A 24,066-nucleotide genomic window follows, 5' to 3' on the forward strand; every position below is an offset into this window, starting at 1 on the left:
TAAAATGTCAAGATAATGGTTAGCTGGTCCTCTCATTTGATGGGCAAGATGTTCTGTGTAGCTAGTTACATGGGACAAATTCTAGGTCTTTCATTCAGCAAGAAAGTCAGAACTGTCCTACGTGAGTGTCTAAATTGGAAGGAAGTGGCTGCACAGATGATTTTTCCTTCATTCCCCTTGAGGCTGCATTTCCTTGAAGGCCCTGGTGATAGGTTTGGGCCAAATTTATAAAAATGTAAAACTCTTCCTAATTTAATGGGTTAAGATTCTGTGTAGTACCAGAAAAAAAAGGATGTATTCCAAATTTTTAAAAATTAGTATATGTTTAAATGGTTGCTGTACATTATGAACATTATATTGTACTCATCAACAGATCTGAAAATGCTTCTATCAAATTATAGGCTTGGCCTTTTGTGATACTCTGAAAGTATCATAAAAATTCTATATCCTAATAATCATTTAAAGATAAGTACCAAAAGGGGCAAGAATTGGAATTTAATATTTAAGACACAGCCTGGTAGATACATTTGAAGAACTCGTTGGCCTAATGGGCCACAGAATATCCTTGGTTCTGGCCCCCTTCTTTGTGGGAGGGTCCCCCTGCGGGTGCAGCTTGCAGTGTATTTTGGGTCTGGTTCCTATGAAAGGTACAAAGAGAGGGCCAATGATCAGGGTTGTCCATCCCTGTGGGGTCACTAGAACCAGGCAGGACACCCTGGTCTAAGGCTGCCCGTACAACCAAAGCATACTTCTGGTCCTCAGGCCCTTAACTGTGATGAGCCGGCCAATCTGGAGAATTTCATTTACAGAAAATTCCATCAGTTGCTCCAATGGTTTTATCACAGTACTGTGTTTGAAAAGAAAATCTTTAAATACAAAAGGAAGGAGCCATCCAAATGAACAGCAACTGTGGAAAGGCTGCAGTAACTTTATCAGAAGAGTCTGTTATCTTACACAGACTTTTTGAATCAGAGACAGAAATTCCTATATTAATTTGTCCAATACTAATTTTGTAAACAAAAATAATTAAGCCAGCAAATGTACTTACTTTGGGGTCAGAGAAAGAGGGCAGTATGAAGGGATAATAAGAAGATACCAAGTACTGAGAGTATTAAGGTAAACTGGTATGCAGCTACCAGAGAATTCAATTCTGAAATAAAACTTTGTCTTGTATCCAAACAGGAAGGGCAGAGCATGCTAAGACTAGCACAAAGGCAGACCAAGGACCCTCTCAAAGAGGCAGCGTACTCTTTCCCTTCCTGCTCTGAGATAAAGTGCCTAATAGCAGCTTTCAAGTTCTAGTGGGAGAAACAAAAATAAAGCTGGGCAATCGCACATTACCATACAAATGGTTATTTTCTTACCATATACTTACAAAATATGTAGAAGTACAACATAACTTTTATATGCAGCAGGCTGACACTTGCTAGCTGCACTAAAGTATCATAGTAATTACCAGCATGAAATAAAATAAAATAAGCATATCACCTAAAATGTTGAACCAACATTTTCAGGGGCTATTTCTCTACAAAGAAAAATGGAAAGCCATTTTAAGAAAACGTTAAAATAAAATAAGCTAATGGCTTTAGGGTTTTAAAGCAAAAATTCTCCCCACAAAATAAGAAAAAAAAAAAAAAAAAGACAAAAATCAGAATATGACCAGACTGCATAACTCCCTAACAGGAGGAAAAAACTGAATATTGAAATATGATATAAAATACAAATGTATGACATTCAAAACACAATGGGAGGAAGTAGTAAACAAGTTGTACCAGGACATGGCATGATTTATTTTCAACTAGTAAACAGATAAACAAAACTAAGAAAATAAAAGACAGATAATGTAGCAAAAGGGTATTTCTCTCTAACATGATTGGCCATGATTCTCTAAAATGTATGGTCAACAGAGATAAAATTGAAGAAAAGTTTGTATGGAGTTATTTCAAAGGATGATCTACATTTTAATTTTCTTTTGATCAAGGTTTACCACTCTCTATTCATGTTTTAGGTTTTATTTTTAAAGAGTAAATTTGTGCAAATAATATTCCCTGGGGATTGAAAATAGGGGAAATAAAACCCAGTCAAAAGTAGAAACAAAACTTGGTGTCAGGGGAAGGAGATAAAAATTACATTCACTTTTCCAAATGAGTCTGAACCATAAAGAATGGGCTTTACCTTACTTTTTTTGGTCAGATATTTGAAATCAATAAACTGTTATTCATATATATTGCTTGTGTTAAAGAAAAGATAATCAATAGTGAAAGCTGTTCTTATACAAACAATAACAAAAAACCAGAATAGAACCCCAGAATTCTGTTTGGAGGGATGTTTGTCACTAATGCCAAAAGCCTCATCTATCAAATGTTTCTCTCCTTTGACAACTTTGAAATGACTGTGACTTAGAGAACGTAAGACTGAATTAGAATGTGAAGCGTGGACCTGAATAGGAAGGAAGGATAAGACAAGAGTGGTATTTACAAAAGAGAGGCAGATACATGTGCACAGCACCAGACTTTTCAAGTAAGCAAGTTCAGCGCCAAACTAACTGAACTAAAATTTTACATTTTTAAACTTTCCCCATTATTTCCCAGAGTAGAAAGCTGTAAAATGTTTTAGCTTGGTGCTATTCACTAGTGGGATGAACTCAAAAGTGTTTTTTCTACAGCTGAACTGGTTCTTAGTCTCAGGACTTTAAGGTATCTCCAGTCCAAAGTGTCCTGAACTCTGCCGGCTTCTACACATCTAATTTAGGACCTTTCATTTTTTCCTTCTTTGAAATTGGCTAGAGAATTCCTTCATTATGACAATGTGTTCAAACACACACCACATGAACACACTGAAAATCTATAAATAATTCTAACAGCCAAAGGATACTTTTTTATCAGAATTACCCAAAGAAAGTGATATTAGAAATAATGCGACTACAAATATTTTTTAAGATTCTATTTAATACCCATGGTACTTAAACATTCAATTTACTGTCTATTTCTGGATATTGCTGGATTTTAGATTCCATAAACCAGATTCTGAAGGCTTATTGAAAAAGCCAGGTTCCTCAATATGGGAAATTCTATCTGGCTGTACTTTTAGATAGTTATTATTTTTCTACTTTTGAAAAAATATTTTGAATATTTATATATAATATATATATATATATAATATTAACAGAATACTCCAATAGGTCATATTCCAGATAAACATACTACAATTTGCATCATACCCAATATTTTAGATATTAAAATAAAGGTAGAATTTGGGATAAACTGTCTGACATATTTCCTAACATAAGTGTTCATGTAGAATATTAGAATTTAAATTGATATTTGGCTCTATAAGCTATTTTCCCTGTGTATTGTATGTATCTATTAGCAATAGAGAAAATTTTGGAATCATGGTATATTGAACCTGATTTTACAGAAGCAGATTTGGAACCTCTCTGGCTCTCCTTCCACAAGGCTCAGTGAGTCAGTCTGGGCAATGCACACCCTTGCCATGACTCACCCACTGCAGCCAGGCTCAGGAGTACTAATATGCGATCCTAGGACAACACTGACACTAGCGCTGACATTTCTGAATCATTCTTCCAAGTAGTAAAAAAAGTATAGATATACATATAGAGATCTGCAGCTGTACTAATTAATTCAAATAGCAGCAGACAAGGAAAATAAGCACTTAATTACCTTGCTTCATAAGATTAAGTTCATTTTGTTTGCTATATTAAGTTTAAAAATTAAAAAAATATCAACTTATTATAAACAAGTTAAAATATGTATAATACAACTTCACGGTCAAAACATTTGAGTAGTCTATGAAAACAGGAGATACTTTGTTCTTACATTTGTTTAAGTTCCATACATGATTTTTCAATCTGTCTCTTCCAAAAGAATCCATAAAACAGTTGTCTTATTCTATGGGAACCAATTTTGTTTATGGATTTTTTCATCACAAAAATACTTAATTACTTGTACGGGAGAAGAAAAAACAAAGAAATGGGAAACAAAGTAGCTCTCTCCCACTTGTTAGTATTTTCTTAAGACACTCTGTACATAAACTATCTGAACTTCCTGAACCATTTACAAATGCATTTTCAAAAATTGAAGAAAAAAGGTTAGAGTCTAAAAGTGTTATTTTATACACTGACTACACAATACATATTGAAAAAATACACACACATATCTTAAAGATAAGGTTCTCCAAAGGTTTTTCGGCATTCCATCACTCCTGTACTTGGTGGTCTGTCACAGTTGTGAGTACTCTTGACTTGACTAGGTGTGAGACGATCATATGCCACCTTGTATTCTTTATCAAATGCATCTGCAAAAATTCATAAAGAAATAAAGGCATAAAGAAATTTATATTTGATATTATCAGCAATCAAGTTCTTGTAATACTACAGGACCACAAAATTAGAAGCCAAGAAGGAATCTCTAGGTCATTTCTGCCAACACAGAATTTCAGAGCTGGAATGGGGACCTTATAGTCCGTAGCATTTAGAGCTAGGTTACACAGACCACTGAAATGTGAAGTGCTAAGATGTCAACTGTTTAAAATTCTTCTTTCCTAAATTAAAAAATTTGGTAAAATACATATAAAATTTACCATCATAACCATTTTTAAGTGCACAGTTCTGTGGTATACATACAGTTCTGTGGTATACATTCACAGTTCTGAATGTATACATATATTCATAATGTTGTGCAATCATCACCACCGTCCATCTCCATAACTCTTTTCACCTTGTGAAACTGAAACTCTATACCCATTACATAATAATACTCCTCTCCCCTCCCCCCAGCTCCTGTCAACTCTAATTCTACTTCTGTCTCTATGATTTTGGCTTCTTTAAGTACTTCTTAAGTGGAATCATACAGTATTTGTCTTTTTGTGACTGGCATATTTCACTTAATATAATGTCTTCAAGGTTCATTCATGTTGTAGCATATGTCAGAATTTCTTTTCTTTTTTAAGGCTGAATAATAGTTCAGTGTATGTATATATCCCATTTTGCTTATACACTCATCCTTCAATGGACACTTGGGTTGCTTCCACATTTCAGCTATTATGAATAAGACTGCTATAAACATGAGTATACTAATATCTCTTTGAGACCCTGCTTTCAATTCTTCAGGGTATATACCCAGAAGTGAAATCGTTGGATACTGTGGAAATTCTATATTTAATTTTTTAATGGAAATGCCATATTGTTTTCGACAGCAGCTATACCATTTTATATTACTACTAACAATGCGCAAGGGTTCCAATTTTTTCATATCCTTATTTTCCAGAAAATAACCAACACATAATTTTCTGGGTTTTTGATAGTAGCCATTCTATCTAATGGTATGAGATGGTATCCCATTGTAGTTTTTTTTTTTTTTTTGTGGTACGCGGGCCTCTCACTGCTGTGGTCTCTCCCGTTGCGGAGCACAGGCTCCGGACGCGCAGGCTCAGCGGCCATGGCTCACGGGCCTAGCCGCTCCACGGCATGTGGGATCTTCCAGGACCGGGGCATGAACCCGTGTCCCCTGCATCGGCAGGCAGACTCTCAACCACTGCACCACCAGGGAAGCCCTGATACCACCCTTTGATGCACAGAAATCTTTAATTTTCATGATGCCCCATTTGCCTATTTTTTCTTTTGTTGCCTGTACCTTGGGTGTCATATCTAAGAAATCACTGACAAATCCATATCATGAAGCTTTTGTCTTATGTTTTCTTCTAATAGTTTTATAGTTTTAGGACTCACATTTAGGTATTCAACCCATTTTGAGTTAATTTTTGTATAAGGGTCCAACTTCATTCTTTTGTTAAGTGGATATCCCATTTTCCCAGAACAATTTATTGAAAAGACTGTCTTTACCCCACAGAATGGTCTTGGCATTCTTGTCAAAAATCATTTTTACCATAAATGTGAGGGTTTATTTCTGGGCTGTCTATTCTATTCCACTGGTCTATATGTCTGTCTTTATGCCAGTACCACACTGTTTTGATTACTGTAGCTTTGCTGTAAGTTTTGAAATCAGTTAGTGTGAGTCCTCCAGATTTGTTCTTTTTGAGATTGTTTTGGCTACTTGGGGTCCCTTGAGATTCCATAAATTTTAGGATGGGTTTTTCTATTTCTGTAAAAAACATCATTGGGGTTTTGACAGCAATTGCACTGAATCTGTAGATTGAGTAGTACTGATATCTTAAGCATATTAGTCTTCTAATTTATGAACGTGGGGTATGTTTCCATTCATTCACATGATCTTTAATTTCTTTGAGCAATGTTTGTAATTTTCATTGTACAAGTCTTTCACCTCCTTGGTTAAACAAGCTCCTAAGTATTTTATTCTTTTTGATGCTACTGTAAATGGAATTGCTTTCTTAATTTCATTTTGGATTATTCATTGCTAGTTACAGAAATTCAGCTGATTTTTGTATCTTGATCTTATATCCTACAACCTTGCTGAATTCATTTATTAACTCTAATATTTTGGGATTTTTGTTTTGTTCTATTTTGATCTGGTGTGGAATCTCTAGGGTTTTCTATACATAAGATCATGTTGTTTATAAATATAGTTTAACTTCTTCCTTTCCAATCTGGATGCCTTTTATTTCTTTTTCTTGCCTAGCAGCTCCAGCTAGAACTTCCAGTACAATGTTGAATAGAAGTGGTGGAAGAAGGCATCCTCTTCTTGTTCTGGATCTTAAAGGGAAGACTTCCTGTTTTGCACCATTGAGTATGGTTTTAACTGTGGGTTTTTCACAAATGCCCTTTATCAGGTTGAGGATGTTCCCTTCTATTCCTAGTTTGTTGAATTTTATCAAATGCTTTTTCTGTGTCTATTGAGACATCATGTGGTTTTGTCTTTCATTCTATTAATATGGTGTATTACATTGATGGAGTTTTTTATGTTGAACCAACATTGCATCCCTGGGATAAATCCCACTTTGTCATGGCAAATAATCCTTTCTCTATGTTGCTGGATTTGGTTTACTAGTATTTTGTTGAGGATTTCTGCATCTATATTAATAAGGGATATTGCTCTTTCATTTTCTTTTCTTGTGATGTCTTTGTCTGGGCTTGGTAAGCGTAATTATATTGGCCTAACACATAGAATGAGCTAGGTAGCACTCCTTTTTCTTCTACTTTTTTTGTCAGTGTTCGTGAAGGGTTAGTGTCTTAGTTTGGGCTGCTGTAACAGAATACCACAGACTGGGTGGCTTAAATGATGAACATTTATTTCTCACAGTCTGGAGGCTGGGAAGTCCAAGATCAAGGTGCCAGCAGATGTGGTGACTGGTAAGAGCACTCTTCCTGGTTTGCAGATAGCTGTCATCTCCTTGTATCCTCACGTGGCTGAGAAAGAGAGGGACAGCTCTCTTCTTTTTCTTTTACTTTTCTTTTTGTTTTTTTTGGCTGCACCATGCAGCTTGCGGGATCTTAGTTCCATGACCAGGAATTGAACCTGGGCCATAGCAGTGAAAGTGCTGAGTCCTAACCACTGGACCGCCAGGGAATTCCCTCCTCTTTTTCTTATAAGGATACTAATACCATCTTAGGGGCTCCAACCTCATGATGTAATTACTTTCCAAAGGCTCTACTTCCAAATACTATCATATTAGGGCTTCAATATATATGAATTTGGGGGTAGGGAACACAAACATGCAGTTCATAACAAATGGTATTATCCTTCTTTAAACATCTGGTAGAATTCACCATCTGGTCCTGGGCTTTTCTTTGTGGGACGATTTTTGATTACTAACTCAATCTCTTTACTTGTTATAGGTCTATTAAGATTTTCTATTCTTGAATCAGTTTTATAGTTTATGTCTTTCTAGGAATTTGCCTGTCTCTTCTAGGTTATCTAATTTGTTGGCATATAATTATTTATAATAATTATTTTTATTTCTGTAAGGTCAGTAGGAATATCCCACCTACTTATTTAATTTTTGGCTGCGTTGGGTCTTCATGACTGCATGCAGGCTTTCTCTAGCTGCGGCGAGCGGGGGCTACTCTTCGTTGCAGTGCACGGGCTTCTCACCGCGGTGGCTTCTCATTGCGGAGCACGGGCTCTAGGTGCACAGGCTTCAGTAGTTGTGGCATGTGGGCTCAGTAGTTGTGGTTCGTGGGCCCTAGAGCGCAGGCTCAGTAGTTGTGGTGCACGGACTTAGCTGCTCTGCGGCATGTGGGATCTTCCTGGACCATCGAACCCGTGTACCCTGCCTTGACAGGTGGATTCTGAACCACTGCGTCACCAGGGAAGTCCTGGAATATCACCCCTTTTATCCTAATTTCAGTAATTTGAGTCTTCTCTCTTTTTCTCTTAGTCTAGCTTAAAGGTCTGTCAATTTTGTTGATCTTTTCAAAAACAAACTTTTGATTTCAATGAGTTTCTCAATTTTTAAAAATATTTTCCCTGTTTCTCTATTTTATTTATTTCTGCACTAATATTTATTTCCTTCCTCCTGCTTGCTTTGGGTTTAGTTCGCTCTTCTTTTTCTAGTTTCTTAAGGTAGAAACTGCTTTCACTGAATCTCAAAGTTTTGGTATGTTGTGTTTTTAATTTTCATTTACCTCAAAGTATTGTCTAATTTCTATTATGATTTTTTTGACCAATTTGCTATTTAGGAGTGTGTTGTTTAATTTCTATATACTTGTGAATTTTTTATTTTCCTTCTATTATTGATTTCTCTTTTCATTGTACTGTGGTTAGAGAACATACTTTGTATGATTTCAAACCTTTTAAATTTACTGAGAGACTTGTTTTATGGCCTAACATTTGGTTTATCCTGGACAATATTCCATGTGCAGTGGAGAAAAATGTGTATTTTGTTGTTGTTGGATGGTGTGTTCTGTAGATGTTTCTTAGGCCTAGTTGGTTTACAGTGCTGTTCAAGTCTTCTATTTCCTTGCTGATCTGCTGCCTAGTTGTTCTATTATGGTTGAATGTCTATTTCCCCCTCCAATTCTGTTAGTTTTTACTTCATATATTTTGGGGCTCTGTTGTTAGTTGTATATATGTTATAATTATTATAAACAATTAATAATTCTTGGTGGATTGACTGTTTCATCATTATACAATGTCCTTCTTTGTCTCTAAAGTCTATCTTTTCTGATATTAATATAGTCACTCTAGCTCCCTTTTTAGTACTATTTGCATGGAGTATCTTTTTCAATCCTTTTACTTTCTATTTGTTACTCTAAAGGAGGCCCAGCACAATAACTGAGAGTAGAAGATGATCAACCAAAAATGTTTGAGACCTCCTAAAATATATATTTAGCTACATTACATTTTTTCTGAAACAAGCTTAATGTCATTAGTGATATGACACAATAGTTAAAAGCATGGGATTGGAAATTAAGACTGCTTGGTTCAGATATGGCTCCATTATTGCTGTGAAACCCAAGTTTAAGTCATTTAACCTCTTGGATCCTCAGTTGCCTCAGTAATAAAATGGAAATGATAACAGTACCCAGCTCATAGGGATTTTGAGGATTATATGAGATAAAATATAGAAACTACTTGCTACAGTGTAAGGCACATAATAAGCCCTCAAAAAATGTTAGCTTTCATTATTTATCATTATTATTACCAACATGACCAAAATATCAAAGTATCTTTTACCTTATATTAAAAAAATCAGACACAGTTGTATTATATTAATATAATTTTATATTAAACTAAGACTACCAATATAAAAACACTTGGAAAACTCTACCATGATATATAAATATTACATGTTATGCTGAATTACCTATATCAATGTTTTCTCTTCCCAGTGCCACAAGTGAGAGAAACAGTATTTCTCTATATAAACTCCTAGGGGGAAAAAGAAGTGGAGAAGATATTACTATTCAAACAGTCTATACATATCTACAAAAATTTTTATGTTAATATAAGCGTGAAATATTCTGACAAATCACTCAGCAAACAATATGAATCTGCTTAGAGGAACAATATATTCATTTAAAAGAATGACTTACCTCTGTCTTTTAAAATGAGGACATTTATTCAGTGTCTCTAAAATCTGACTCATTGGTCCATAGACATCATTCATTTTAATGCTTTTTACCATATTTTTCAATAGTTCCTGGTTAAATGAATTATCACCTTTTTGCAATAAATGGACCATTGGATACTTCTGGGCTGTAAAAGAACAAAAGAGCAGATGAAGAAAAATGTTCTGTGTAGAAAGCAGAATGTAATTAAGCAGCAACTGACAGCTATTTAAAAAGTTACAAAGCAATAAAAATAAATTAAGGGCAATAGATAAAAGAACTGAAATCTAAGAATGAAGTAAGAAGAAAAAAGGAAGAAATAAGACAAATAATGATAAAAATAAGCTTGAAGGCTCAAATACACAATAACTAAAAATACTGTTTTCCTTAATACAGCCCCTGGAAGGAATTTTAAATCAGCAGCCTGGGATGGAGACAAACAAAAAATAAGTACAAAGAAGAGATAGGGACAAGCAATGTGCTAAAAACAAAACTCTACAAAACAAAACCCCTCCAGCACATACACAGCACCACTCAAAAAACAAAAACAAAAACAACCCCTTGACCTCCAAAGACAATAATACTAAAAACATCAAACTTAACACTCACTCTCAAACAAAAGAGTACGATTTTGACCTGTAAGACAAAAAGTAGTGTAAAATAAGTCAGTTACACATTAGTTTAGGCTATTTAAAGCAAGTAGAGAGTACTCTCATATGAAGGACATCAACATTCTATGACAGCACTTACTGTGGGCATTCCAGAGGATGTACAACGGCTGTCCTGGATCCTGATGTAATTTCATATTGTCCCACAACATTTGTATTAAAACATATTTACTGTCTTCAGACATACAGTGGCGAGGAATCTGTGTTGAAGAATAAAAAAACATTCATTAATGATCCTTATATGACAATGTTTTGTAAATATTTTATAAAGAGCCTTAAAAATATTTTTTTAGGATGCATGTGTGCAAGAGAGAAAAGAGAACAGAAAAATCACTGATTTGTCTGCATTTTATAACCTACCGAAGGGAGATGACCTGAGTTGAGAAGCCAGCGATCCCTAAAGTAGCAGATTTAACAAAGTACTAAGATCAGTGAGAAAGGGTACCATGAAGGGCTAATCTTGACCAGCTTATGACTAAGGCTCCACAGAAAGATGAATCCAGGAGCCCCATTCTCCATCAGTTCAAGACCCTAGCGAAGATGCTCTGACTGAGCTAACCTCTCATTCCCATGTACTGAAAATCCAAACACATGCACAATCACAGACATGAAGTACAAGAAGGGAGAAGACAAAGTTCCTGAACTTAGACACTTTGCCATTTAGTGCCAGTGACAGCATATGAAAAAGAAAAAAAATGCTTTAATAGAGCAACATATCAAAAATACGAGTGAACATATAACAAACTACTTAAATGTTAAACAAAAATTCACAGTAAAGTAATGAGAATGGTAGCACATGACTGCGATATGAATTACAGGTGTCCAACTAAAGTGTTAGGCTTATTTCTGAAGGAGGTATGAGGCATGAGTGGGGCAAACTCACAAAGTCTTCTCATAAGAGTCATTTACAGTTTATTCTTGAGGCTATAACAAAAAGTCAAGTCCATTTTATGTAAACTTTATAAGAAGTCTAAAAAACATGACTGTCTTACTGCTAGACTGTAAGGAGAAAAATTATTTGCAACAACTTTATTGATTCAGATGGTTATTAAAAATATTCAGCATAAAATTACTTTTTTGTCATTAGGAATATGCAAACATTACAATGGTGACAGTAGCACTGGCTTTTAGTTAATTTTTACTCTCATACCTTTGAATACTTGTTACAATGCTCAGAAGAAAGAATCAATCCAGGTAAATTACTGGGTAAGTCAAGACGTCTAAAATACCACACCAGGTTCCAAAAAACAATTGGATGATGGTCCACAAAGTCTGCCACTGTTATTGCATGATCACCTTCATTTTCCAATAAGCTTTCAAGTTCCTTCCATACCACTAAAGGACTAAGATATGGAACAGTGATAGGATCTGGACTTGGGAGGTGCCATTCTAATCCTAAAGAATCCTGTTGAATAAATAAAAACCATAAATAGCAATTACAAGATTGATGATACTAAATCATTAAAAAAAATTCCTGTCGATGATTTCCATATAATTAGAAATGAAACTGTATCATGTAACAAGACACTCTTCTTAACAATAATAAAATTGAAGCTTATAAGGCTGTTTAGCACAAGGGGAACAAACTCATATGTAAATTATCAATGTCCAAATTGTAAAAAACACCAAAATACATACTGTAGCTCCTTGTAAAGTAGTTGGCAGGCTGCCTGTAGGAATGAGCTTCTGTCCTCCATTGTCTTCCTTATCCAAGGTGCCATAAGTACTAACACTCCTGGCCATTGGAAATACTGGACATTTTGACAAAGCTGCTTTTGATCTATCAGCAGGGATCTGAATACTTCGGGCACATGTATTTTCGAGCAACTTTGATTTGCTTGGGCATTGAAAAAAGAAAAAAGCGTATCACTGTCTAGATTTACTTTATTTCACTGACCATGTTCTTCTCTTTAGAATCAGAGCTGCACATAGCAAAGTAAAAGGAAGGAAAGATGTTAATCAGGCTTTGGCTGGGAAAAAGGATACAGTTTAAAGTAGCCTAGTCATGTTAATTTCCTTTTTATCCAGTAAACTTTAAATATACAGAGTCATTCATTTGTTCAAAACATTTAGTGGACAACTTTTATACTGCAGGAACCACAGTAGGCCCGAGGATACAAAGCAAAAAAAATAGGCACCTATTCTTTCAGGAGTCAGAGCTAGTGGGAGACAAAGAAAGGGCTATAATAGACCTATGATGAAAGAAGGGACACACACAGATTTGCAGTTTTGCAGTCTAAGCATTCAGGATCAAACAGGTCATGCTAGCCTGCTAGTACTATGTAGGCATTTTCTTTTGCACATGCATTTACCAATATAGCTTCACTTGCCCAGCTATATTTGGTGTATTTGGCACTTCTCCAAAATGGAGTCGATTTCCGCATTTGTTTTAAGCACAGACTTATTTGTATTAGGCTTACTGTGTAAGTCTTAGTTTGATTTTATAGTTCATCTATCAGCTCCAAATGTTTTCTTAGATTATTAAATATTCCTAAGTAGAAAATTAAATATTGCAAAGTAGAAGTACCTCAGTACTGACTTAATTCCTCAAGAGAGAGAGATAATTAATTAGGAATAAGAACTTGAGATTAAGAATCTATTATACATAGGAATTTAAACCTTAAAATGGTCAGCTAATTCTTCTGTCATTACTTGAAATGTATAGTATATGTTGTTAAAATATAGTTCCACATAATCATAATTACCTATTTAGATCAAAATTCCCTCGAACAGAGAGAACAGATGTGTCAAGACCAGAGGCTGATGTTGAGATACAAGACTGCCTTGTCTGCCTTGAAAAGGAGGATGGAAAATGCATATTTTCTGTAGACGGGCTTGACTTCAAAAAGTATCTGTAATGTGAATCAAAGGAGCTTTTTGAGAAAAGAGATATTCTAGGAAACATGATCCTTAAACATGAAGGGGAAGAAAAGCATAAATCATTACCTTCCAGGTCGTCTTAAATCTCTTATTTCGATGTTCAGAAAGGGCAAGAAAAGATTGCCACAAAATGGGCAGGTTGTATTGAGATTTGAATCATCTGCTGTCCAGCCAGCCATGATTTCCTCATCATGGACAAGACAATCACAGGTTCTACAACGAGAGCAGCTCGAGATAAGAACCTATGGGAGAAAACAGCATTTTATAAAGTAAGCCGGTTAGTGCAATTACAATTTAAAAACCATTTCAATTCATATATCTACTGGAAAAGTAAAACTCAGAAGGATTCAGAAGTTACAAATGAAGAATGGATTACATTCAGTACATTATATAATATACTCATCTTTAACTATTTCACCTAAGTCTATTCCAAAACTTTTGCCTGAAAGGGAAACTTGCATTTAAGTGAGGATTTTTACCATTATAATTACGTACTATAAAATCTGCCATGATTTTATTAATGGAAAACTAAACCCAAGTATTACTTTGTTAATACACAAAATAGGTACTGGTAATTACATGTTATAGATCTGTGCTACTCAAAGTGTGGTCACCAGTAAGGAGCTGGTCCACAAACTCTTACTGGTTTGTGATGAGCTAAGTGAAGAAACTGAGAAGAGGATTTGGAGACCTGTAAACTAATTGCTGTAACAGCTAAGTTGGTGATCAGTAGATTTTAGAAGAGTAACAGCCATGACAGATTGGAACTTAAAATCAGCAACAAAAAAAACCCTGGTCTGTCACTACAGACAGTTTAAGAAACATTGCTATAGATAAATGTAAATGCTGTCATTACATTAAAATATAGAAATTCCTGAAGCCATCAGAAACTTTGTAAACTGCAACATCAGTGCTCATCATTTATTTTCCAGCTGCATGCAAATTTATTTTCCAAATTTATGCGAATTAGTGTGAAACAGAAACACAAATGTATTTGGAAGCAATTTTTACACAAAAATTAGGGAAAGTTTTTAAAGTGTAAAACTATAACCTTTTTATTGCAAGAAAATGGGATACAGCAGCATACCCAGCAGATATCTACATCAAACTGACACAAAGAATGAAAAACATGATGGAAAAAGTTGACACAAATGCCAAAACTGCTCCCTGTATCCTCATCCAAAAAGTGTGCCTGCACAGCAAAATTAGTTACAAGTGTTTAAGTTGTGAAATAGGGACTCCGTGCTTCCACCGCAGGGGGTGCGGGTTCGATCCCTGGTTGGGGAACTAAGATCCCGCATGCCGTGTGGTACGGCCAAAACAAAAAAGAAAAATAAAAGTGTAATAAAAATTCAAAGAGGACATACATAAAACAAGGGGTAAATATAAATACTGGAAATAAAAATGCTTTTGTATGTTGATAAACATGAAAGGAAGTATGGAACTTTTCTAAACAGAAGAAGTCATGTGACTTCAATAATCTGAAATACTAGATAAATTTTAAGTTTATTCAGGAGCAATATACATTCTGAAATTTTCAGATGCCATATATTTCACTTTTTATCACTCTACCAGAGACTATCAGCACTTAAGAAATGTAAATTTTATTAAGTAGTACATGAAGATGTTCTTTTGATTAAATTGTACCTCCATTGCATAGTTCTGGAAGATATTTGTATTACTCATGTTGCAGGAAGATGCCACTTCTGATTTCCCAGGTAAGGCAAACTTGGACAAGGATCCTGTTCATTATTAAAAAACAAAGAGCAAAACCATTAAAATTAACAGAAAGGATATGAGAATCTTTCACTTTCATAAATTCTCTGGTAAAATGTCAAACAGTTTTATTTAAAACTATTTAAGATGATAAAGGTAATTTAAGAAAAAGCAAATAAATAATGAAAAATGTTTTTCAACATATGCCTTTGTGTACACCTAAGGAAATGTGCTTTAATTCATTACTCACTTATTAAGCACTTTGTACAGACTAGAAGGCATTCCAGTTGTTTGTAATTACTGTTTTGCTGTTTCTATTCTTACATGTTTTAGATAAAAGAAAGTGTTTAGTTCTAAGATCTAAAAAGTATAAAATAGCTGATCTTATTTCAGATCATGAAAAGAATTACCGGCAACTCTCTGCCTTATAAGGATCTTTAAAATCTGGAACAGTACTCTTGCTTTTAAACACTAGGAAGAGTTTCCAAGTACATTCTTAAGAGCAAAGGGATATTAGCAGGTATTAAAATGACAACAAAATAAGGGCAGTTCTGTGGTCAAGTCAATTGCTGACAGTGGCTATATCTAGTTAGGAAAACTGGAAGTAATCAATACATTTTCTATACTTTTTTTTTCCCAGTAGTTACTACATTTTATGAATGAACAATGGTATTTTTATAAATATAAAGGTTAAAAAAAAGTAACAGTATAAACTATCAGTTCCAAGAAATAGAGAGGATAGGAAAACATGTTAAACACCACCATGGGGATGCATAATCCAGACTAATGATCTGATTGCTTCAGCAAATAAATGACAAGGGAGAAAAAAAAGATAGCTCTAGAGCTTCCTCTAGCCCTAGGCTCTGCCACACAGACAAGCAGAGAGGTGGAGAGAGAGCTGAAGCTTCACATCATCCTTGAAGATGATTAGAAATGGTGGCAACTAGAGTTCTTTCCTGATGGTCCCCCAATAACCTTCTGTAATCCCCGTCTGCTAAAGCTAGTTCAAAATTGCTATCAGCCTTGACTAATTCAGTCATTTATGTGGGCAGCCTACCTCTTATATCTCATCAATCTACAGCACAGAATAAATATTCTTTTTAGCAAATACGAATCAGGTTGTGAGGTAAGTCTTATTTACTTAGCTCAATAAACAGTTCTTGCATGTTAGAAAAAAAAAATAAGAGGCTGGGAACTAATCACCTGATTTCTTCATGAATATACGAAAGGGGGAAAAAACAGGGAACAAAGATGAGAGGAAGTTAGTAGACATATCAAACAAATGCAACAAGTGGACCTTGTTTGGGTCTCAATTTGAACAAACCACCTATAAAAAGAGTTTCGTGAGATAGTTGTGAAAATTTAAGTATATATTTTATATAAGATATATGATAAATATTGTCACATTAAAAATATGATAATAATACTACAATTTTGTTTTGAAAACAAATGAATGCTTCACAAAAGATACTGTATGAGTCCATAACATGTTCAAAAATGGCCATGCTGACATACAGTGTTAGAAGATGATGTTCATCTGTGAAGGGAGTGGTGAGTAGATGTGGTTATGAGAGGGGGTTCTGGATGCTGTTTATGTTGTGTTTCTTTCTTTTTTCTCCACCCCCCGCAAACATTATTTATTTGGCTGCACCAGGTCTTAAGCTGCATTATGCAGGAGCTTCATTGCGGCATGCAGGCTCTTTAGTTGTGGCATGTGGGATCTAGCTTCCTGACCAGGGATCGAACCCAGGCCCCCTGCATTGGGAGCAAAGAGTCTTAACCACTGGACCACCAGGGAAGTCCCAAGGTTCTGCCTCTTAATCTGATACTGGTTAATCAGTTGTCCTCAATTTGTGAAATGTACAGTGTTTACATACATAAAAATGTACACACTACATGTATAACATAGAGTAAATAATAAATGTATTAAATAAACTTTAATAAAAAGTTACAAAGATATAACATTAAAGTCCTTATGTTTTAGATATATCAATACATGTTGAAGTATTTATGAATAAAATTATATATTGTTTGGGATTTACTTTAAAATAATCCAGTGGGGAAGGAAAAAATGTTGGCAGCAGAAGAGAGGTGGAAAAGATAAAACAAGATTGGCCATTTGTTGATAGTTGCTGAAGTTGTGTGAAGGGTACGTGGGAGTTCATTGTGCTATTCCTTCTACTTTTGTGATTGACTATTTCCACAATAAAAGCTTTTTAAAGTAGCAAAGATGCAAATTTGAAAAACATTATAATGCATTCATTCCTCACATCATATAACAGGATAACTTTCAAATGGATTAAATATTTAAATCAGGGGTCAAATCTATTTTTGTATGACCACAAACTCAGAATAATTTTAACATTTTAAAGCACTGTTAAAAAAAAGAAAAAGACAAAAAAGAATATGTGACAGAGATGTATGTGGCCCACAAAACCTAAACTATTTACAATATAGCCCTTTACAGAAAAAGTCTGCTGACCCCAGAAAATGTTAAAAAGGAAATCAGAGAAGTATGAGAAGAAAACAGTGGTGAGCCTAGGGAAGGGGAAATCTTTCCTAATAACTCAAAATCCAGAAGCAATAGGGCAAAAACTGATAAATTTGATGACATAAAATTAAAAAGTTTTATGTGGGGAAAATAAAAATCCCTGAACTTGACAAACTTGGAAAAAGCATCTGCCACTTATATAAGAGACAAAGGATTAATTCCCTAACATAAAAAAGAGCTATTAAAACTTAAAAAAAGTGGGGAGGACCAAAAAGTGAAAGTGAAATGTAGGCAAAGGACAGTTCACAGAAAAAGAAACACAAATAGTCCTTAAACACATAAATGGATATGCAACTTAATTTATAAGATAAAGAAAAATGAAAACTAAATTGAAATACATTCTTCACCTATCAGATGGCAAAAATCTGAAAAGTGTGCTAACATATTTTCTTCACAAGGCTGTGGGGAAATAGGTATTCTTTTTTTTTTGCGGTATGCGTGCCTCTCACTGCTGTGGCCCCTCCCGTTGCGGAGCACAGGCTCCGTACGTGCAGACTCAGCGGCCATGGCTCACGGACCCAGCCGCTCCGCGGCATGTGGGATCTTCCCGGACCAGGGCACGAACCCGTGTCCCCTGCATCGGCAGGTGGACTCTCAACCACTGCGCCACCAGGGAAGCCCAAAATAGGTATTCTTATATACTACCTGTGGGAATACAAAACAGTATACCCCTGAGGAAGGAACCTGGCAATATCACTTCAAGGAAAAACTTGGAAGTATCTTCCAAAAATACCCTGGCAAAAGTATAATATGACATATATGCATCACAGTATTATTTGTAACAGTTAAACACTGAGAACTTAAAGTCCATCAACAGGGAAGTGGTTAAAATAAACCAATACATCCACACATGATGAACAATGCAACCGTAAAAATGAATGAGGGACAACACTATGTGATGATATGGAATGCTCTTCAGCATATAGTGTTAAGTGAAAAAAGCAAGGAACAGTTAAGTGTTTATAGCATGTTACCTTTTGAGTAAGAAGACAAGGAGGTGTTAAGAACACACAAACACACACATACTTTTTAAAACACATTAAAAAAAAGCACATTAAAAAAAGCAACAATGAAAGGATAAATCAAAATGAATAAAAATGGCTACCTCTAGGGACAGTAACAAACCAAGATTAAGGGATGAGGATGGAAGAAGCTAGACTTCTCTGAAAGTGCCGTGGTTCTGTATTGTTTTGAGCCATGCAAATCTTTTACAAAATTAAACATAAAGGAGAAAAAGTAAAGGTACCACAAATCAAATGCAGTATGACCGAGCTGTTTGGACAAACCTTCTAAGGAGGAAGAACCTTCCAGGCTTGTTCTGCTGAAATCAATTCCCTTAGTCCCTGCAGTGGCACTGCTTTCCTGGCAAGAAGTGGCTCCTTCCAACTCGTGGCAGACATCTTCATCTGTTAAAGAGGTAGATTCAGAATCCTGGGCTCCCACTGAAGAAAGACTGGTACGATCAGAACTTTGATCCTAAGGACATAATTATAAGCTTAATTTCCTTCATATTTAAAGTTAGTTATTTAAAAGTTCACTTCAAAGGCAGAGGAAACGCCTAATTACTCAGATGATCAGTTAATTAACATTACAACTTCTAGTGGAAAAAAAACCCCAACCAATTTTACAAGGGCATACTGGACAAACATGAGCTGGAGATCAATTTTTAAGACAGCATTTCTTAGTTAGATCAAAGCAGATACCTGTTAGTTAGATAACTGCTAACTTGAAGTCTTTGTTTATTGTTAATTTTCTTCCCTGCAAATCCCAGCCCAGGATGATACCATTAGAAAATTACATTTTAATCTCTTTTAATTTCATTTATGTTTACATTTTATTCTTTTCCATAACAATCCAGGTTTCAAAGACATGTATTTCTAGTTTTCATTTTTGAGAACACCAAAGTAGAAGTATTTTTTCCTGGTTACACCAGTAATATGTAAGAAAATTTGATAGACTTTTGTATGAAGAAAAAAATTTTTTTTAATAACTGTAATTCCACTGCCCAGATAATACACAGGTGTGTGTGTGTATGTGTTACTGAGTTACTTTTAATATTACTTGAAAATTTTTATTGGCTTTTTGGCTATATCTCATTGTGTTTTTTATTTAGTGGGTGCTCTAGGGATTGCAATACATATACCTAATCATTTACAGTTGACTTAAAATTAGTATTGTACCACTTCATATATAATAATATACCGATAACGAATGTCAGTAGGGTGAGTCTCTTAATCACTATGAAACCTCTACACATACTGAAAACCCCATGAGATAACGTTCAAATTTTTGTTTTGTCCAACTGCAAGTATTTTAAGGAATTTAAAAAGGTTTTAAGGGACTTCCCTGGTGGTGCAATGGTTAAGAATCCGCCTGCCAGAGCAGGGGACGTGGGTTCGAGCCCTGGTCCAGGATGATCCCATATGCTATGGAGCAACTAAGCCCATGCGCCACAACTACTGAGCCTGTGCTCTAGAGCCCGAGAGCCACAACTACTGAAGCCTGTGTGCCTAGAGCCCATGCTCTGCAACAAGAGAAGCCACCGCAATGAGAAGCCCACGCACCACAACGAAGAGTAGCCCCCACTCGCTGCAACTAGAGAAAGCCCCCGTGCAGCAATGAAGACCCAATGCAGCCAAAAATAAATAAATTAAAAAAAAAAGAATATATATGTGTATATAGCTGAATCACTGTGCTGTATACCTGAAACTAACACGACACTGTAAATCAACCATACTTCAGTAAAAATTAAAAAAAAAAAGGTTTTAAAAAAGGGGTCTTATAGAGATTGGTTCAAGATGACGGAGTAGAAGGACATGCTCTCACTCCCTCCTGCGAGAACACCGGAATCACAACTAACGGCTGAACAATCACTGACAGAAAGACACTGGAAATCACCAAAAAAAGATATCCCACAATCAAAGACAAAGAAGAAGCCACAACGAGACGGTAGGAGGGGCACAATCACAATAAAGTCAAATCCCATAACTGCTGGGTGGGTGACTAACAAACTGGAGAACACTTATACCACAGAAGTTCACCCGCTAGAGTGAAGGTTCTGAGCCCCACGTCAGGCTTCCCAACCTGGGGGTCCAGCAACGGGAGGAGGAATTCCTAGAGAAACAGACTTTGAAGGCTAGTGGGATTTGACTGTAGGAATTCGACAGGACTGGGGGAAACAGAGACTCCACTCTTGGAGGGCACACACAAAGTAGTGTGTCCATCGGGACCCAGGGGAAGGAGCAGTGACCCCAAATAAGACTGAACCAGACCTACCTGCTAGTGTTGGAGGGGCTCCTGCAGAGGTGGGGGGGTGGCTCTGTCTCACTGTGAGGACAAGGACACTGGCAGCAGAAGTCCTGGGAAGTACTCCTTGACGTGAGCCCTCCCAGAGTCAGCGATTAGCATCACCAAAGAGACTGGGTAGGCTCCAGTGTTGGGTTGCCTCAGGCCAAAGAACCAACAGGGAGGGAACCCCGCCCCACCCATCAACAGTCAAGTGGATTAAAGTTTTACTGAGCTCTGCCCACCAGAGCAACAGTCAGCTCTACCCACCACCAGTCCCTCCCATCAGGAAACTTACACAAGCCTCTTAGATAGCCTCATCCACCAGAGGGCAGACAGCTGAAGCCAAGAAAAACTACAGTCCTGCAGCCTGTGGAACAAAAACCACATTCACAGAAAGACAGACAAGATGAAAAGGCAGAGGGAACAAGATAAAACCCCAGAAAAACAACTAAATGAGGTGGACATAGGCAACCTTCCAGAAAAAGAATTCAGAATAATGATAGGATGATCCAGGATATCGGAAAAAGAATGGAAGCAAAGATCGAGAAGATGCAAGAAATGTTTAACGAAGACCTAGAAGAATTAAAGAACAGAGATGAACCATACAATAACTGAAATGAAAACTACACTAGAAGGAATCAATAGCAGAATAACTAAGGCAGAAGAACGGATAAGCGACCTGGAAGACAGGATGGTGAAATTCACTGCTATGGAACAGAATAAAGAAAAAAAGAATGAAAAGAAATGAAGACAGCCTAAGAGACCTCTGGGACAACATTAAATGCAACAACATTCACATTATAGGGGTCCCAGAAAGAGAAGAGAGAGAGAAAGGACCCAAGAAAATATTTGAAGAGATTATAGTCAAAAACTTCCCTAACATGGGAAAGGAAATAGCCACCCAAGTCCAGGAAGTGCAGAGAGTCCCATACAGGATAAACCCAAGGAGAAACACACCGAGACACATAGTAATCAAATTGGCAAAAATTAAAGACAAAGAAAAATTATTGAAAGCAGCAAGGGAAAAACGACAAATAACATACAAGGGAACTCCCATAAGGTTAACAGCTGATTTCTCAGCAGAAACTCTACAAGCCAGAAGGGAGTGGCATGATATACTTAAAGTGATGAAAGGGAAGAAGCTACAACCAAGATTACTCTACCCGGCAAGGATCTCATTCAGATTCAACAGAGAAATCAAAAGCTTTACAGACAAGCAAAAGCTAAGAGAATTCAGCACCACCAAACGAGCTCTACAACAAATGCTAAAGGAACTTCTCTAAGTGGGAAACAGAAGAAAAGGACCTACAAAAACAAACCCAAAACAATTAAGAAAATGCTCATAGGAACATACATTATTGATAATTACCTTAAACGTGAATGGATTAAATGCTCCAACCAAAAGACACAGACTTGCTGAATGGATACAAAAACAAGACCCATATATATGCTGTCTACAAGAGACCCACTTCAGCCCTAGGGACACATACAGACTGAAAGTGAGGGGATGGAAAAAGATATTTCATGCAAATGGAAATCAAAAGAAAGCTGAAGTAGCTATACTCATATCAGATAAAATAGACTTTAAAATAAAGAATGTTACAAGAGACAAGGAAGGACACTACATAATGATCAAGGGATCAATCCAAGAAAAAGGTGTAACAATTATAAATATATATGCACACAACATAGGAGCACCTCAATACGTAAGGCAACTGCTAACAGCTATAAAAGAGGAAATCGACAGTAACACAATAATAGTGGGGGACTTTAATGCCTCACTTAAACCAATCGACAGATCATCCAAACAGAAAATTAATAAGGAAACAGAAGCTTTAAATGACACAATAGACCAGACAGATTTAATTGATATTTATAGGACATTCCATCCAAAAACAGCAGATTACACTTTCTTCTCAAGGGCAAACAGAACATTCTCCAGGATGGATCATAACTTGGGTCACAAATCAAGCCTCAGTAAATTTAAGAAAACTGAAATCATATCAAGCATCTTTTCTGACCATGATGCTATGAGATTAGAAATCAATTACAGGGAAAAAAACGTAAAAAACACAAACACATGGAGGCTAAACAATCGTTACTAAATAACCAAGAGATCACTGAAGAAATCAAAGAGGAAATCAAAAAATACCGAGAGACAAATGCCAATGAAAACATGATGATCCAAAAACCTATGCGATGCAGCAAAAGCAGTTCTAAGAGTGAAGTTTATACCTATACAAGCGTACCTCAAGAAAAATCTCAAATAAACAATCTAACCTTACACCTAAAGGAACTAGAGAAAGAAGAACAAAGAAAACTCAAAGTTAGCAGAAGGAAAGAAATCATAAAGATCAGAGCAGAAATAAATGAAATAGAAACAAAGAAAACAATAGCAAAGATCAATAAAACTAAAAGCTGGTTCTCTGAGAAGATAAACAAAATTGGTAAACCATTAGCCAGACTCATTAAGAAAAAGAGGGAGAGGATTCAAATCAATAAAATTAGAAGTGAAAAAGGAGAAGTTACAACAGACACCGCAGAAATACAAAGCATCCTAAGAAACTACTACAAGCAACTCTATGCCAATGATATGCACAACCTGGAAGAAATGGACAAATTCTTAGAAAGGTATAACCTTCCAAGACTGAACCAGGAGGAAACAAAATATGAACAGACCAATCACAAGTAATGAAATTGAAACTATGATTAAAAATCTTCCAACAAACAAAAGTCCAGGACCAGATGGCTTCACAGGTGAATTCTATCAAACATTTAGAGAAGAGCTAACACCCATCCTTCTCAAACTCTTCCAAAAATTTGCAGAGGAAGGAACACTCCCAAACTCATTCTATGAGGCCACCATCACCCATACCAAAACCAGACAAAGATACTACAAAAACAGAAAATTACAGAATATCACTGATGAATATAGATGCAAAAATCCTCAACAAAATACTAGCAAACAGAATCCAACA

General features: G+C 35.9%; 1 protein-coding gene across 8 annotated transcripts in view; it reads right to left on the bottom strand.

The window, feature by feature from the left end:
- Positions 1-1,766: 1,766 nt before the first annotated feature.
- DENND4A (DENN domain containing 4A) overlaps positions 1,767-24,066 on the bottom strand; it is a 131,632-nt gene continuing 109,332 nt past the window's right edge. For 4 of the 8 annotated variants that reach the window (XM_033851842.2, XM_019948500.3, XM_033851840.2 and 1 more), the window contains 11 exons: positions 19,087-19,276; positions 15,181-15,275; positions 13,600-13,775; positions 13,359-13,505; positions 12,292-12,490; positions 11,804-12,058; positions 10,736-10,853; positions 10,595-10,621; positions 9,971-10,133; positions 9,742-9,806; positions 1,767-4,314 (listed from right to left, as the gene is read on the bottom strand). In XM_033851842.2, the coding sequence (XP_033707733.1) occupies positions 4,178-4,314; positions 9,742-9,806; positions 9,971-10,133; positions 10,595-10,621; positions 10,736-10,853; positions 11,804-12,058; positions 12,292-12,490; positions 13,359-13,505; positions 13,600-13,775; positions 15,181-15,275; positions 19,087-19,276 (1,572 nt within the window). In that variant the 3' untranslated portion in view covers positions 1,767-4,177. Of the gene's footprint in view, positions 4,315-9,741; positions 9,807-9,970; positions 10,134-10,594; positions 10,622-10,735; positions 10,854-11,803; positions 12,059-12,291; positions 12,576-13,358; positions 13,506-13,599; positions 13,776-15,180; positions 15,276-19,086; positions 19,277-24,066 lie in introns of those variants that run through there. The other 4 variants (XM_033851841.2, XM_019948505.3, XM_033851843.2 and 1 more) reach the window with 2 other exon arrangements.

The sequence above is a fragment of the Tursiops truncatus genome, chromosome 2 (genome assembly GCF_011762595.2).
Source record: "Tursiops truncatus isolate mTurTru1 chromosome 2, mTurTru1.mat.Y, whole genome shotgun sequence".
Taxonomy (NCBI): domain Eukaryota; kingdom Metazoa; phylum Chordata; class Mammalia; order Artiodactyla; family Delphinidae; genus Tursiops; species Tursiops truncatus.